A 16,433-nucleotide genomic window follows, 5' to 3' on the forward strand; every position below is an offset into this window, starting at 1 on the left:
CTGGAGAAAAGTGGAAGTTTTGTCCACTCTGAGCTCGAGGACGACCCGGGGGTCACCTGGACGGCATCACATCTTCCCAAATGCTGAGGGAGGCAAAAAACAGACAAACACACACACACACAATCTGCTGTCGGTGTGGTGTGATTGACAGCTCCCTCGCCTCCTCTTCCTCCGTCCATCCTGCTTTACTCTCCCTTCCTTCTCTCTCTCTCTCTCTGTTGGACACACACTTGTCCTCCTCCTCCTCCTCTGTCTCTCTCCCTCTCTCTCTCTCTCTGAACCGAGGTGAGGTGTGTTTGTGATTGTAGTGCCTGTGTGAGATTCCAGGAGATCACATGTCACATGGTAGTGACGAGCGAGGCAGGGGTTCACTGGACCTTCCCGGGCATTCCACCTGAGCTCAACCACACACACACACACACATGCACACGCACATGTTTGCTGTACGACAGCTGTAATATAATACGTACTTGGAACAATAACAATAAAAAACATTGGAATAATAACAATCATACAGTAATAATAATAACTGTATGAATGTAGAGCAAACACTCGCCTAATTTCAGTTCACACATCATATTTGCTTTTATCCAAATTCGAAATGAAATACTATTAAAATTAATGAACAAAAACTGGGCCAGAAAATGTCCTGCGAGTAAGTTTTTTGCCAATTTTTCCAGAATAACTTTCAATATCTGGCAGTTATTTACAGTTTACTGCCATGTTGAAATAGTGTATTAACAATTAGTAATGAAAAAAAACACACCGTAGTTGTACATTTTGAAATCTGAACTGTAAAAAAAGATATTTAAAGTGACATTTCTTTGCGTTTTTGTCTCAGCACGAGTGCAATGAGCGTAATAACCACACGTCAGCTTCGACGCGCAACTTCTCAGCTTTCAGAAACCGCTGCGTTATTTGCGGTAATGCCGAGCGCGAACGTGTCGCCTGCGAGACACTCTGTGTTAAAGGCTTAAAAAACGATCGCCACTGACAAACAATCATGCGGCATTTTATTTTGATAAACTGGTCAAATAAAAGAACACATCCACAGAGTTTGGAGCACCAGAGACCAAATCTGAAGTATCTTTATGCTCTATAGCCCCACAATAAATGAGTCAATAGGGAGAAATTAATTAATGATAATGTTATAATGTCAATTTTGGCACTGTTCTTTTCATTTAAAGGTTTATTGTGTAAAATGGAGGGGAAATTATGTTCATTTGGCAGAAAAATAATATTTTTTTTTACTAGTGTACAGCCTTTAAATATTTATATCAGGAGCCGGGTCAGCTCTACAGAGGCGTCCATTTTGGACCGCCATGTTTTTAGTGAAGGCTTCAACAATAAAAGTAGCTGTACACCAATGTTATAATAATAATAATAATAATACTGATACTTTTTATTTAAACACAATTTGACACACAGTCTCACATCGCTGCTCACACACACACAGTGTTTTGATTTAATAACATCATCACTATAATCAGTGTTGTGGTTCATCAGCAGAGGAAAGTGTGCGTTTGACAGACTTTGGCTCAGGTGTGGTGGTGGTGGTGGAGACACGGCGAGGACGACCTGGCTGTAATTATTACACCTTTACTGATGAGTCATTATGAGAGAAACTAAAGGTGTGATGTCAGAGCGCGCGCATGAAAGCTGATAGGTTGCTGATGTGTCTGCATCACGACGCGACGCTAACCGGTCCTCTGCTCCTCTGTCCTCTCTCCTGTAGATCGATCCGAAGGTTGCATTCCCTCGCAGAGCTCAGCCCAAGGTGAGTGGATCTGTCTCCTCGTGTTCATTTGTGTGTGTGTGCGCATTGTTGCAGCAGGTTAGAGTGTGTGTGTGTGTGTGTGTTTCAGTCGCTTATCTGGGCTAATGCCTTGTAATCTGATGAACATGAGCAGCGCTGACATCACTGGACTGTTATGTGATTTGTGCGCGAACAAAAAAAAACTTCCAACAAACACAAGGTGTTGCGTTGAACCCACTTAAATGTGCGTGTATTGTGTTTCTCTGAGGCACTTTCTCTCCTTCCCGCTCACTGTGACACCGAAAGAGTGTGTGTGTGTGTGTGTCGTCTTGCAACAATTACGTACAATTAACAGATCTGTAAACATGGCGGCGTCTGAAGTCGTAGCGCTGGCTCCGGGTGTTGAACATACTTGTGATGCAGACATGGTTAAATCTGCAACACGTCATTGTCACAGTTCTCCCAGCAGCAGCAGCAGCTCGACTCAAGAAGCTTTTGAGGATACTTCAATTTCCCCTGTAAAGAAATGTTTAAATTCAACTCTGCTTGTATTGATTGGTGAGAATTGGTGAGTCGTATACGTTAATATATAAATCCAGTGTGGAATGAGATGGAATGGTGAGAGCAGAGAAGTATAACAACACATTTTAAACATACAGGCGAGCGCCTCACACACAGCTTTTAAAGTCACCGTAGGCTTTTCTACTTCGCTGTATTAAAGGGGCATTTCCCGGCGTCTCTGATCACTGTCAGTTTAGGACGCAGACACTTTTCCACAGAGCTGCTGTCGTGCTGTGACGTCAGAATAACACCTATCTTTTTAAAAAAAAAAAAATCATAAATAAATCCCATCCATGATGGGCGACAGAAGAACAAAGCACATGGTCTTATTGTGTGCATTTAACATCACAATGACAAGTTTAGTCTAGTTCAGCTTTAAAGAATGAGTTGCTGTTGTTAAAAGGATACGTCACTGTGAAATCATATTTAAATACTAACCATAGCTGCAACTAACGATTATTTTCTAATCGAATGATCCGTAAAATGTCAGAAAACGTTAAAAAAATGTTCATTAGTGATTGTCAGACCCGCAAATATGATGTTCCACAAACCAAAAATGATTCACCTTGATTTCTTTGTTATCTGGAGCAAAGAAACTGGAAAATCGATTATCAAAATAGTTGCCAGTTACGTTAGTAATCGATTAATAATCAAGTAACAGAAACGTTGTGGCTTTGTTGACGATACACAACGTTTCACATGCTAAAAGATAGAGTCACATGTTGCTTACAGTCTGTTTGCTGATTTAAAGTAGACTCGACTGAGCTCAGACTCACAGCCGCTCTGAGCCAACACTGTGCTGTCTCTGGCTTTTTCTTTCTTTCTTTCTTTTCCTCATCTTGCCACAAATAGCGAAGGTGGGAGAAAGTGGAACCAATAATAATTACAGGTGTTTTCGCTGTAGCCAGTGCTGGCTTTGTGTCCAGGAAATAATGTTTTCAACAATTTTGTTTACTTCAAGTTCAGCAAAACACGTAAAAAAGAAATCTGGCTCATGTGTGTCTATTATAATGATGCTTTATATCCTCCTGTATGTGTATTTACATTTTGCATATAATAAATCTTATTTATATTTCATTATGTTACGACTCAATATTTGGGATTACCCTTTAACAATGTTCAACTTTTGCTTTATGTTGTTACTGTGGTGTAGACATGGAAATGTGTCCATAAATCCCCGTACGAGTATAATGATGAATCGATTACTAAATTGATCAACAACTATTCTTATAATTTTTTCATGATTAAAACAAGATTTAGCTTCTTAAATGAGAATATTTCCTTTATTTCTTTGCTCTGGACAACAAAGAAGTCATTAAAAGTGAATCATTTCCCGGTTTGATGAACACTGATCAACATTTTCAAAAACAAATAATCGTCACATAAGTTGCAGTGCTCATTTTTCATCTAAATGAGAGGAAATGACATCATTCTGTGACTTTATTTCTAACGATCATTTCTTTGCGATAACAAAACTTCGTAAAAAGAAACTAATCATACACATTTGACATATTTGAGTACCTCACCCCTTGGAAGAAAACATGTTTTATAAAAAAATAAAAGCTGTGTAGAAGAGTTGCTTAATCAGTGTCTCGTCTGTTTTTTTTTCTAACAGTTGGTGACTCGAACCAAGAAGATCTTTGTAGGCGGCCTGTCAGTGAACACAACCATCGAGGATGTCAAGCAGTACTTTGACCAGTTTGGGAAGGTGAGTGTTGTTTAAGAGAGTGTTAAAGACGTGGATGGTGGTGGATGGTCAGACTGTGGTCAACAACAGTGTCCTGAAGAGAAGCAGAACATGGCCGGGGACCGGAGTCAAAAGAAGGATTACTGTTGCACTTCTTGTGCATTCGTATACGTCCGCGTCGGCGCCGTCAGCGCTGAAACTAATCAGCAGCTTAGAGACGCGTCGCGCTGCATCCCACCAGCTCTGCCCAGAGTCTGATTCACCCACAAAAAACTTCACTCTGAGTCGAGCGGCTGCCTGGAAGTGAAGGAGTTACTGTGGGGGGGGTGAGAAGAAAAAGGATGGAGAGAAAAGGCTTGTAGAGGGTAGGAAGGGAAAAATAACGAGGCTGAGAGGCTCCGAGAGAGAGAGCAGCAGGCAAAGTTAGGGGGACGAGAAGAGCGAGGGAGCGGGAGGAGGAGGGGGGAGAAAAGTTTTGTGGTGAGTGTGTGCTGATGGTGAGGAAGGAGGAGGGATTATCAGAATCTGAATTAATCTGATGTAACAGCTGCTCCCACCCACAACCCCCTCCTGGTCCGTTACCGTGGTGACCTGGCTTGCCCATTGTCCCCGAGTATTTCTGTGGGTAAGGGGGTTTTGTTCTGAAGGAGGTGGTGTTGGGGGTGTTAGCATGTTAGTGTGTGGGGGTTAACGCAGGAGTTTAGTAATTACCGAAAAGAAAAAAGAAAAAGATTTGAATCAAGCTCAAAAACTGGCAAACTTAGCGTCTCTACCCAGAACCCCCAAAATGAGCTTGTGTTTTGTTTTATTTCTCAAATTTTTTTTACATAAAGTTCAATACAAGTTTGTTTTAAAATATTCCGAGTCTCTGAGAGACGTGGGCCAGAGAATAGATGATGGGCTGACAAAGGCTCTGACAAGGGCGGGAGGGCCTGATGAGAGTGAGAGGTTTGCAGAGGCGTAAGAGAGGGAAGTGGGGCAAAGATAGGGTGTGTGTGTGTGGTGGTGGGGGTGTAAAAGAGCCATTATGCCTCCATACAAAGCAAGACAAATATTCTTTTTAAGTTTGTTCAAAAGTTTTCTGCTGCACGCTGGAAGTTTGTGCATCGCTCACGCTTCTCAAATTCCACGATGTGTGTGTGTGTGTGTGTGTGATTTCAAGAACAACGCGGCTGTGTTTTAACAAATGACACCAAACTTTTTTAGGATTAATGGGCGACCGCGGAAAACTTTTTTCAGCGTGAGACGCGCGACGCGACGCGGTCACTCGTCCGCTACGTTTTCCCAACTCTATGGCACTTCATTTCCCCGTGCCAAAGGTTTCGGCCTCCAGCTTCTCTGTGCTCCCTCCTCAATCATAACGTCGAGATGAATTTTTGCCGAGAGAGATATCGAGGGATGCACGGTGAAATGTAGGCTCCAGCCATCCATGGAAGTTCCTGATTAGACTGCCTCACTGGACCTTTTGTGTCCCGTCCTGGTGAGGACAAAGGAGCGCGCAGAGGGATGGGCAGGGGATAACAGGGAAGATGAGAGGTGGGGAAAAAAAGAGAATAAGAGGGAATATTGTCCAGAAATACGCCATTAAAATGTCCCCTGTTTGAAATGATGTGGAATTGACTCCATTTAGAGTGTTTAATGGAAGCTGTTGTGCTGTTTTGATGACGTCTGGTGTGTTTTTTTTGTTCTTTTTTATCAGTTATCTGTTAAATCTGTGTCGATCACAGTATCTGGACCTCTGCGTACATGAATCATGTAATAGTTTTGGCCGCAGCAGCAGCGTTGGTCGTCAGTGGAAAGTCTACATGGGTAAAAGTGTGTGAAAAGTAAAGAGAGATGGAGTTGAACATGTTGCAGTTGTTAGGCAAATGTCAGACTGGAAGGCAGCAGTGACTTGAGAGGCATCAGAGTAACAGGTCCGCTTTCACACTGACACTCCGCACTCACCTTTGACCTTTCTGGAGGCAAACTGCCCTGGGGGGTTCCCACATACACACGCACACACTGAGTGCGAGTATGTGTGTGTGTGTGTGCGCGTGCGACAATTTGACAGTGAAAAATTACTCGGTGGACCACGTCCAGCAAACTTATTATAGCGCAGATAATTTTACCAAATGTTTATTTGGACCCCGTGTTTGCAGACTGGAGCATAAACATGTGAGCTTGTGGGGATGTGTGGGGGGGAGAGAGTAGGTCAACTTTGACATCAGAGACTCATGAGCGCGCGCGCATGTGTGTGTGTGTGTGTGTGTGTGTGTGTGTGCGTAGAATAGACACCTGTGTCTTTGCTCTGTAAAGAGAGGCCGGGCTGGAGGGAGAGGTCAAAGGGAGAAGAGGAGGAGGAATTATGGCTGACTGTGCCAACAAACAAAGCCTCGAGGCCTCTTTGTTCTCCGTCTCCCTTTGTCTCCTCTTTCTCCTCCCTTTCCACTTTGACCCAATCCCTTTTTCTTTTTTTTCCCCTTCTTCCTCACTCTTACAGAACTCTCTGTGCTCTATTTCACCATATCTCCACCTGTCGCTCTTCCTCCCGCTATCAGCTCTCCCCTCTCATCGAGTCTCCACCTGCCCACAGGATTCACCTCCTGCTTGTGACTGGACCGTTTCTGTGTGTGTGTGTGTTTCAGTGTTTCTCTATTTGTGGCCCTCTTTGTCTCTCTGGCACTCTCCCACTATTCATAAGGCATATTTGATGTTGGCTAGAGCTCCTTTATAAGGGCTTTTTGTACAGTTGCCATGGGAATGTCAAACTTTGGAGGGGAGAAAGGGGGCGGATTATGTGATCTCTGTGAAAAGGATTGTGACCAGGGCAGTTTAGCTGCAACTTTCCATGTCCCCCCATTATGTCCTCTTGCCACGTACAGTATTGGTTTCTATTTTCCTCTCTTTGCTCCTTCAGTCTCATCTTTGTAACCTGTCGCTTGTCTCCCGTCCCCTCCCTCTCTCTTCCCCCCCTCCCTCTCTCTCCCCTTTCGCCCCTCCTCTCTGTCCATCTGTTGCTGAGCCTCCCTACAGAACTTGAGAAGGGCTGAGGTCAGGCAATATGCTGTGTGAGCAAGAGAGAGAGAGCCACAATATAAAATAAAAAAAATAAAAAAACGGTGTTATTTGTCTCCCCCCAGGTTGACGACGCCATGCTCATGTTTGACAAGACCACCAACAGACACAGAGGTGAGACTCACTCTTTCCACTCAACATCTCCCAACTCTTCTTCCACCTCTTCATCAGTTTGATACTCGTCCTCCACTTCTTTCCTGGATGTCTATCGATTGACCCCCTCCCACCACCACCACTACTCCCGCCCCCCCGTGGGCCTCCTTCCTGTGGGCTGAGCTGTGGAGGAGACGAACACGGCTAGTCTAATTAGCCAGTCCGTTAATCGGGATCAGGATAAAACCTCCTTAAGCACCTCCTCCCCCCCCCCGAGGACTGATCGATTATGACAGCCCACCAGATTTGTCCGGGCCTTCTGGCCAGGAAGGGAGGGAAGCAAGGATGAGTGCAGAATAGCACTGTTAAGGAGGTGGGGGTGGGTGGGGGGTAAATGTGTTAAGCGGCTATTCCAGCACTGATTACTGGAGACTATTAGCTGCACAGAAAGGCCTACTGTCTGAATCCACCATACTGCGTGACATTGTTTTTACAATTTAACTTCTGTCCCAGGGTTCGGCTTTGTGACGTTTGAGAACGAGGACGTAGTGGAGAAAGTCTGCGAGATCCACTTCCACGAGATCAACAACAAAATGGTGAGCGTGACACCGCGTGACAACGCTCTGATGCCGTCACGTTTCTTTTTCAGCACTGACTTTGTCAATTGTCTGGAAACAGGTGGAGTGTAAGAAAGCTCAGCCCAAGGAGGTGATGTCCCCCACAGGCTCAGCCAGGGGGCGCTCTCGGGTGATGCCCTATGGGATGGACGCCTTCATGCTGGGCATCGGTATGCTGGGTAAGTTTGTATTGATCTGAAGTGGAAGGTTTAGGCTAAGGTTAAGGCCCCCCCACGTCGCTTTGAAGGTCACATGACGCCTCATGGTTGAGAGTAATGTTGCATCTTCCAACTGTTGAGTCTAAAATATAAACGTTGTGCTAGTAAAGTGAGCGAACAAGCTGAAAACACAGAGACGGGAATACTACGGTTAAAAAAAAAACAGTCACTCTCGTCCCCACCCACCCGTGTCCTGCTGGTGTATACACACAAACACTCCCTCTGCCAGGTCTGATAGTTTTGCTTGACGGAGCCCGATTTCAAGTCACAGAAAAGTGCAATTTTAATGATTAAATATACAGTAGATTTTGCTACATAATGTTTTTATATTTAGAAAAATGCATTTAAGACTTTATAATTATACCTTTATAAGGCACCATCTGCTGCGCCGTGTGTTGAGAGGTGGTTGTAAACTAGTGGGCACTTTCTCTCAAGAAACTGTTGCTTTCTCTTCTGTAAACACTGGAGTTGGTTGTGTCTGAAAATCCCAGTACACCAGTGACTCCTGAAGTATTCAGACCAGCCTGTGTGACACCTAACAATCATGCCACGTCCACACTCACTTCAATCCTCCCTCATTCTGATGCTGAATTCAAAATCAAACAGTTCATCTCGATCATGTCCACACGCCTCGTTGCGTTGAGTTGCTGCCTCACACCTGTAGCGTCTAATCGTTGTTTGACCCTTACTAATAGATTGCTGCTGCTATCATTAGCCGTGTAAGTCTAACTTTTTCTGAGATTTTGGGTGCTGCAAACTAACGCCAATGCTACCACCTACTGTTCAGTGTGAGAATTACACCCCCCCCCTTTTTTTTACCCACTCCATATGAGAGTGGAGATGCGGACGAGTGCGACTGCATGTAAAGAAATGACGATAACAGATTAGTTGTGTGGTTAAGATTTAAAAATGATTTTGTGCGTGTCTGACTGTGGGTGTGAGGTCGGGGTGTGGACAATGAAAATCTGTGTGTCGTCATTGCTGAGAGTGAAATCCGAGACAAAGACGGTAATCTGCTCTAGCCCTAACCCTGGTGAAGAAATCCAGACCACAGGTGTAGAATATCATCCACCTGCATGTCACACACACACACACCTGTTACTCAGCTTTAACACCACACAGGTCCTGGTTTCTTATGTCTTGTGTTCTCATACACTGCTGCAATGTTTGTTGTTTCCTCAGGTTATCCTGGCTTCCAGACGGCCACGTACACCAGCCGGAGCTACGCCGGCATCACTCCTGGATACACCTACCAGTTCCCCGGTAATCACAGCACATTGTCTTGCTCCCGATACACTGTTTCTGAGCTGTGTCTGTGACTCTGTCGCCGTGTCTGATAACGTGAGACTGCAGATTGTATCGGGACGACGACAGTGTCCTTCGCTTGCGTTGAAGAAACAATGTTGTTTACTCAGCTTGAGCTGCAAGATGGGAAAACCAGATGTGCCATTATACATTAATACAAACATATTTATATCTAGTTTATGCAATTTCCTGCCAATAAACCCTCCTAAATGTTACACACCGGACCTTAAACTATTGCAAGTGTTATTTGCTGCGGTCTTTACTCGCCGAAACCGACACGGGAAAAGAAAACACTGTTTCTTTTAACGTCTAGTTTTCTACTGGACATTTTCATAAAACATCTTAATGTAGGGTTTAGCAGTTACTGTAGTTTTAACTGTAGGTAAAAAAAAAAAGGAGTGGAGTTGTTTCTTATGAATGATTTTAATGGGACCAAAAGGACGAAGTTGTTATTACTTTTACACTGAGCTTGGAGTAGATTCACAGTCATAAATACAAACATGTTTCCACTGAAGCATAATTATGAAACACTGTGACGGTCAATTGCTGCTTGTAAATCTCTGGGCGTTGAATTTACAGCACATGACTTTTTGTTATCATGTAAAATTCTAATTGTGCTCAGAAAGAGACCTAATCTCACTGGTGTCCTGTTTTCATCCCAATATATATGAGATATGATACTAATAAATCATAAATTAATAAATAGAGAAGTAGAAGCTCCTTTTCTCATAGACGTTCAGTCTATGACACCCAGTCTGTGGTGTTAGTATGGACACAGTGTATGTGTGTGTATGATTTTAATACAAGATTTGCACCAAAGAAGTGAAATAAGTGTATGTTTTTAAATAGGAAATTTAAGCATTTGTAAATGTGTGTCATTTTTAACACCACTTTTTTGGCTTTAAAACATCCTCCTCCCCCTCCTCCTCATTCCTGTTTGCAATCCCTGAAACCCCCCCCCATGTTCCCCCCCACCTGAACGTGTGCGTGTCGTCCATGTGTCGTCCACGTGTCGACAGTGGCGGTGTGTATCTCAACAGCGCTCTGATGTTTCTGTTTTAGAGTTCCACTTAGAGAGGACTCCCCTTCTGACTTCACCCCACCCCCCTGAGCTCACAGGTCAGTCAGTTCCTCGTTGTGGCACTGAAGGCAGGATTGCTGACAGTAAAGATATCGAACATCATTTACAGGGCATGTTTTTAAATGTTCTCAACCATAGAGAAGTTGTTTAACCCGGATTTTCCTTTCTTTTTAGCCATTCCTCTCACAGCATATGGACCAATGGCGGCTGCGGCGGCAGCAGCAGCAGTAGTCAGAGGTATGACAATGAAAAATGTCTTCTTCTTCTTCTTGTTCTATTCTTTTTTTTCTGCTCTTATATAGTGAGCATGAATCAAACGGCATTATCTTAACATTTTAGGTTCTACCCCATCTCGCTCAGCTGGATTTTTGGGTACGAGCAGCCCGGGCCCGATGGCAGACCTGTACGGAACAGCAGGTCAGGAGTCGGCTGTCAGCAGTTACCTCAGCGCTGCAAGCCCCGCCCCCAGCACTGGATTCAGTCATAGTTTGGGGGTGAGTCCTTGTTGTTTTTGAGTTCTGTATGTTTTCATAGCTTTAAAATAAGACTTTGGAGGGCGCCATCTTGTGCTTCCGTGTTTCTACAGCGGCCTGAATGGACAAACCGGACAGAGTGTGCTTTCTGTGTTTTAAAGCAGAAGCTTAACACGTAAATTAAGAAAGACGTAGATTCTTTCTGGTGTGTGCTGACCACCAGAGATACTTCCATGCCCCACTGTTCAGACACATTGGTGTTGTGATTGTATTTTATTAGAAAAACAACATAACATCATTGGCTTCAGAGTAGATACAAAGACCACGCTGTCCTACATGGTAACAACGAGGTCCCAGCGCGACTTGCCTTGGCACGGCACGGCACGGTTATTTTTGCTTTTCCGTTAGTGATAGTACCTCGTACCTGGTTCTTTTTTTAGTACCTGCTCTGGTGAGGATCTAAGCGAGCTGAGCCGATACTATGCGTGACATCATCAGAGTGTCGTCACCGGAAGAGTCATGAGCGTGACAAAGCGAGCAATGCCGACCTGTAGATCAGTTAAAAATTCCTGAAAACATGTGTTAATCTCCAACATTTAGCAAAGGAAATGGAGGAAGTATCTTTTTAGATGAACTGATTCTAATGATTTAGTTACCGAAAACGACTGCTTTACAAGTCACTCGTTTGTATGTGTGTCGCGTGTAAAATGAAGTCACGGCAGTTTCAGTGATGATTTGAGGCGAGGCGAAGCGGGGGCGGGGCCATGTAGTGGAAAAGTAGTGTTTTTAGAATTAAACAAATCCGAATGTTTGTGTTTTCCTTTCAAAAAATGACCCTTGACCTTTGTGTTCTTGCTCCCACAGGGCCCTTTGATCGCCACAGCCTTCACTAACGGATATCACTGAGAGACATGTTAGTAGTCTTTTTTTTTTGTTTGTTTTTTTAAATACCTAACTCGTCTGCATTAACCTGTGACTAATCCACATGGCCCTTGTGTCCGTGCAGCGCTGTAGACCCGAGAGCTGGGAGGAGTTGAAGCTGCTCTGGAGCTGAACCTGGCCCGTCTCTGTCCAGTCCACCTCTGCAGCTCCACGAGTGTCAGCGCGAACGCAGCCGACCCAACTGACGCCTCACTAAACTCCGAGGAGCGAAGACGTTTTATCACTGTATGTAATAGCAACACACGCCGATGCTGAAGCTTAAGTGTTCTGTTTTGTTTTCCTGCTGTTATGTTATTTCACCTGTTTTTCTTCTTTTTTTTTTGTCTGCGTTTCTTGATCTGTCCTGGCTGTATTTTATTGGGGTTATTTGAAACTTGTGTCTCTCTGAGATGAGCGGAGTTAATTCTCCGCGTGGAGCCTGTTTGAAGGTGAAGAGCTGTTCATTTGTACTGGAAGAAAAACAAACAAACTGTATATTTGTCTAGTTGTCTATACTAGTTCATACTGAATTCTAACAAAACATTTGTGATTAATACTATTTCTTGAGAATGTGTCACAAAGTGTATATCTTGGTAGGTTTTTAACAAAAAGACTTGTTATACTAATAATAATGTTCAGACAAAGTTAGTCACAGCGCCATGAAATGCCTACATGGGCTGTACAATTTTGTAAAATATTGTAAATATGACTGGTTTTGGGGAGGGCGGGGGGGTTAGAGGGAGGGGCGGGGTCTGCAGCTAATTGTGTGTCTGGGAGGTTTCGGAGGAATGTGATGGAAAGCGTGACTGTTACGTATCGTAGTTCAACGCGGAGGTCAAGAACATTTCAGTGTTTTTTATGCAGGCATTTATGAGTGAATCATCATTTAAGTGTCTTACTGCTGCACCAGAGGTTGAACACTGTGAGTGGGGAGGGGGATACACGTGTGTGTGTGTGTGTGTGTGTGCGTGTGGGTACGAAAACCCTCCACTTTCAGGAGAGGAGAGGAAAAAACAAAAACATGCTGTTTTCTTACGTTTATCTTTTTTTTGTTCTGTTTTATCTGTGATTTGGACGATTTGTCTGTGAAGGAATATGAAGGAGCAGCGGCCGCTAACGGCCGTCTCACTCTGCAGGTTTTATTTTTGCGTGTCATATGGTTTTATACACATTGGTTTCCCAATGTGCCATGTGCTGTTTTTTGTTTTTTTGGGGCGGTGGGGGTGGGGGGAGGGGCGGGTTCCTCAGTTGCAAATGTGAAACTTTAATCTGACTTTTGTATTACCACATTAACATCTGTGTCAAAAGGGTGGACGGTTACACCTTAGAGGAAGGTGTTTTTTCTAACAGAGGGGGAGGGAGGGGGGGGGTGTGTCTTCTTAACTCTTGTTTACCTGTCATCACCTCCCACCACCCCCCTCGCACCTCAGTCACTGCAAATCCACTGGAGGTCACGCATTGTAGCAACGTGACAACAATTTTTTAGACCAAAACGAAACATGTTGGGAGTTGGTAGAATGTTGCACTGGCCGATCGTCACATTAACGACGTGTGTTTTTAACGTCATCTTAAGAACAAAGCACTCTTCGATTCTTCGATCTATTTTGATATTTGACTCATTCACAGCGCTGCCAGCGGTTACCGTGGTAGTCTCGTTCTTTGATGCTGTTTTCGTTGAATAATAACAATCTTGTCGACACTGTAACTTTTTTTTTTTTCCTGATTTTTCTTTTTACTGTCATGTTTATTCCTTTGGGGGGAAAAAAACCTTTTTAAAATTCCTAATAAATTATTTTAAAACATTCCACTTTTGCGTCCTGTTTGGGTGTTTGTTGCACTGTGTTTTTATCAGTTAAATAGCGCAAGCCGCTTGCTCAAGATCACCTTACATGCAGAGTTAAAATCATTCAATTCAATTTAATTTGTATAGCGCCAAATCATAGCATACATTATCACAAGGCACTGTACATAGACGACGTCATGGAGAGCAGAGAAACCCAACAATTCACACAATGAGCAAACACTATGCATCAGTGGAGAGAAAAAATCAGAAGTAGAAATCTCTGACAGAACCAGACTCAAAGATGTGCAGCATCTGCCTAGACAGGTTGGGGTGAAAGGAAAAACGGGGGACGAGAGGAGAGGTAGAGACAGTAGAGAGAGACCAGGAGCAGATATACACAACAATTGTACAATTGTATCAAGTTATAAGTTTATACAGGACAGTTCTGAGTCAGTGATGACATGTTTATAGCACTACAGTCTTTTATACAAGCAGCAGCAGAGATTGTTGATAAAAATTATACTGATCGTCTTTTAATCATAGCATAATAATAATAATGGTGATGATATGTATGATAATAATACTAATAGTAGCCTCGAAAATGGATCTGGATCCTGCAACCTGCAAGATGAGGAAACACAGAGAGAGAGAGAGAGAGAGAGAGGAAAGGAAGGAAGGACACAAATAAAACAGTCAAACAGTAGTACAATTAATAAATAATTGAAACAAATCAAATCTGTGGATATAACGAATCAAAGTGAATATGCTAGTTTAAACAGGTGTGTTTTCAGACGTACATTTTGTCCAGTCTCCGGTATTTAGGAGGGTTTATTGGTAGAATATACTACGAATAACTAGCGTGTTTATTTATTTATTTATTTATTTAAGTATATAATTACTTCTTTTTTATTAATAAAACGTTTGTTTTTATAGCCATAGAATAAAACTTTTAGACGTACTTTCGGCATGTCGTTCACTCAGAAAATGAAGAAGATCATCCTTAAGACAATCCTTGTGTAAAATCTCTTGTATTATTTCTAGTGTAAATCTCTACTATTTTATGTTATAAAGTAACTGATGTGCACAAATACAAACCTATTGGACAGTATATTAAATGTCTACCATTAAACCTTCCTAAATGTTACACACTGGACCTTTAGTGACTAAATGTTCTGCTGTGAAATATTATAAATGTGTAATACATGAGCAGGGTTACATTTATGGGTCATGTGTGTGTGTGTGTCTGCTCTCAGTCAGTGTACCTGCTGGCCTTAGGTCTTCAATCTGCCCAGACTCTGTCACCAGCCGGCCTCTGTGTCCCTGTCATGTCCCTCTGCTGACTAATTTCTCTCCTCCATCATCACTGCTCCACTGCCTCCCCCCTCCCCTGCCACCACTGCCACTCTCCCACCTCTCTGCTTTTAACAGTCTCCGGGGGGAAACGCTGCTGCAGCCACTCGTGAACCGTGAGCCCCTCGCTGCAAAGAAGCTGTGACCTTGTGAAGACAGGGGAGGCTCCAGATCCCCCCTCTGAGGAGATACCTCCATCTCACTGTATTCCTGCCCCTGAACGCCCCATCAGTCCTGCAGCACGGGTTGTCTCAGTGTCAGATGTTATAGAGTTCTTGATGTAATGTTATCATTTAAGAGTGGTTTCATCAGCAGACATTTCTGAACCATAAAGACTGAGATCACACACAGAAACAACCGCTGCATTTCCGTTTGTATGAGAGGCATCTGCTGATAAAGTCTACGTCTGTTAAAGACATTGTCGTTTTCAAGCTGTGTGGAGAGACAGCATTGCGTCGAGTCCCCTTGCCCACAGCAGCTGTTGCATCCTCGTAGCTCTGAGTAACAGGATGAGACGTGTGAGTGACTCCCGAGGACACACTGGCTTCAATACACATGAATTAGAGATGACGAGAAAGAAAGAAAGGCAGGTGCACGAAGAAGTGAGGATCCAATGCAAGGAAGTGAATTCTTTCTTTCTTTCGTTCTTTCTTTCTTTCTTTCAAACCAAGATTCAAGGGTTTTATTTGTCATACGCGTCGTTACACTCACACTGAAATGTGACCCTGAGTCACTCTGAGACTGTAAACATGCAAGAATATGAATAAATACAGAGGGGAAAAGAAAAAAGGAAATATATATTAAGAATAATCTAGTACAAACATGTCAGTATCTATATATATATATGGACTGTACAACAAGCACTGCTCTAAGCCGACCACACATTTCCAGGCTACTCATTCCTCCCTACCACGTGCAATATACTGTGATTTTATCTCATGTTCAATCACTGTTTATACTGTAAATATCAAGCCCATAATGTACATTCTTTTTTTTTACTTTTGTATAGTCTTATTGTACATATTTTTTTATTGTGCACTTTCTTGTAAATGCATGTTTATTATTTATTATCTTTATCTTTACTTTGCAATGTAAACTTATCTTATCTTATTTTATATATACATACTAAGTAATAAAGATCTAAGTCTAAAGAGCATAATAAACAACAAACAACAGCAAGTTACAAAAGTAAGCAGGATCTAACACTATTTATGACTATTTTTTGAAATAATAATAAACATAATCTCAAATAACCAGTGAATAAATCACTGCACGTGCTGCAGGAAAACGACACACAGATGACCTCTGACCTGTAAATGTCTCATGATCCTCAAAGACAGAGGTGAAGGAGGAGGCTCGGTCTATGTCAATAACCTGGACACTTATATCATTAGCAGAAAACAGATGTGTAGATGGACAAATATTAATATTTTATTTTAAATTTGATTCGAGTATTTTATAGTGTTATTATTAGAACTACAGCACTATAAACTTCTGCTGACTCCACAGTCACGGGCTTCAGATCCACTGT

General features: G+C 42.9%; 1 protein-coding gene across 3 annotated transcripts in view; it reads left to right on the plus strand.

The window, feature by feature from the left end:
• The window catches only part of msi1b (musashi RNA binding protein 1b), a 23,518-nt gene extending 10,913 nt beyond the window's left edge, over positions 1 to 12,605 (plus strand). Inside the window, exons 7-17 of one of the 3 annotated variants that reach the window (XM_044027234.1) lie at positions 1,736 to 1,777; positions 3,933 to 4,025; positions 7,127 to 7,175; positions 7,668 to 7,750; positions 7,833 to 7,950; positions 9,172 to 9,252; positions 10,357 to 10,413; positions 10,550 to 10,612; positions 10,736 to 10,869; positions 11,713 to 11,761; positions 11,855 to 12,605. In XM_044027234.1, coding sequence (XP_043883169.1) covers positions 1,736 to 1,777; positions 3,933 to 4,025; positions 7,127 to 7,175; positions 7,668 to 7,750; positions 7,833 to 7,950; positions 9,172 to 9,252; positions 10,357 to 10,413; positions 10,550 to 10,612; positions 10,736 to 10,869; positions 11,713 to 11,754 — 762 coding nt within the window. In that variant the 3' untranslated portion in view covers positions 11,755 to 11,761; positions 11,855 to 12,605. Of the gene's footprint in view, positions 1 to 1,735; positions 1,778 to 3,932; positions 4,026 to 7,126; positions 7,176 to 7,667; positions 7,751 to 7,832; positions 7,951 to 9,171; positions 9,253 to 10,356; positions 10,414 to 10,549; positions 10,613 to 10,714; positions 10,870 to 11,712; positions 11,762 to 11,854 lie in introns of all 3 variants that reach the window. The other 2 variants (XM_044027233.1, XM_044027235.1) reach the window with 2 other exon arrangements.
• The last annotated feature ends 3,828 nt before the right edge of the window (positions 12,606 to 16,433 follow it).

This window comes from Solea senegalensis, linkage group LG5, assembly GCF_019176455.1.
Source record: "Solea senegalensis isolate Sse05_10M linkage group LG5, IFAPA_SoseM_1, whole genome shotgun sequence".
NCBI classification, from domain to species: domain Eukaryota; kingdom Metazoa; phylum Chordata; class Actinopteri; order Pleuronectiformes; family Soleidae; genus Solea; species Solea senegalensis.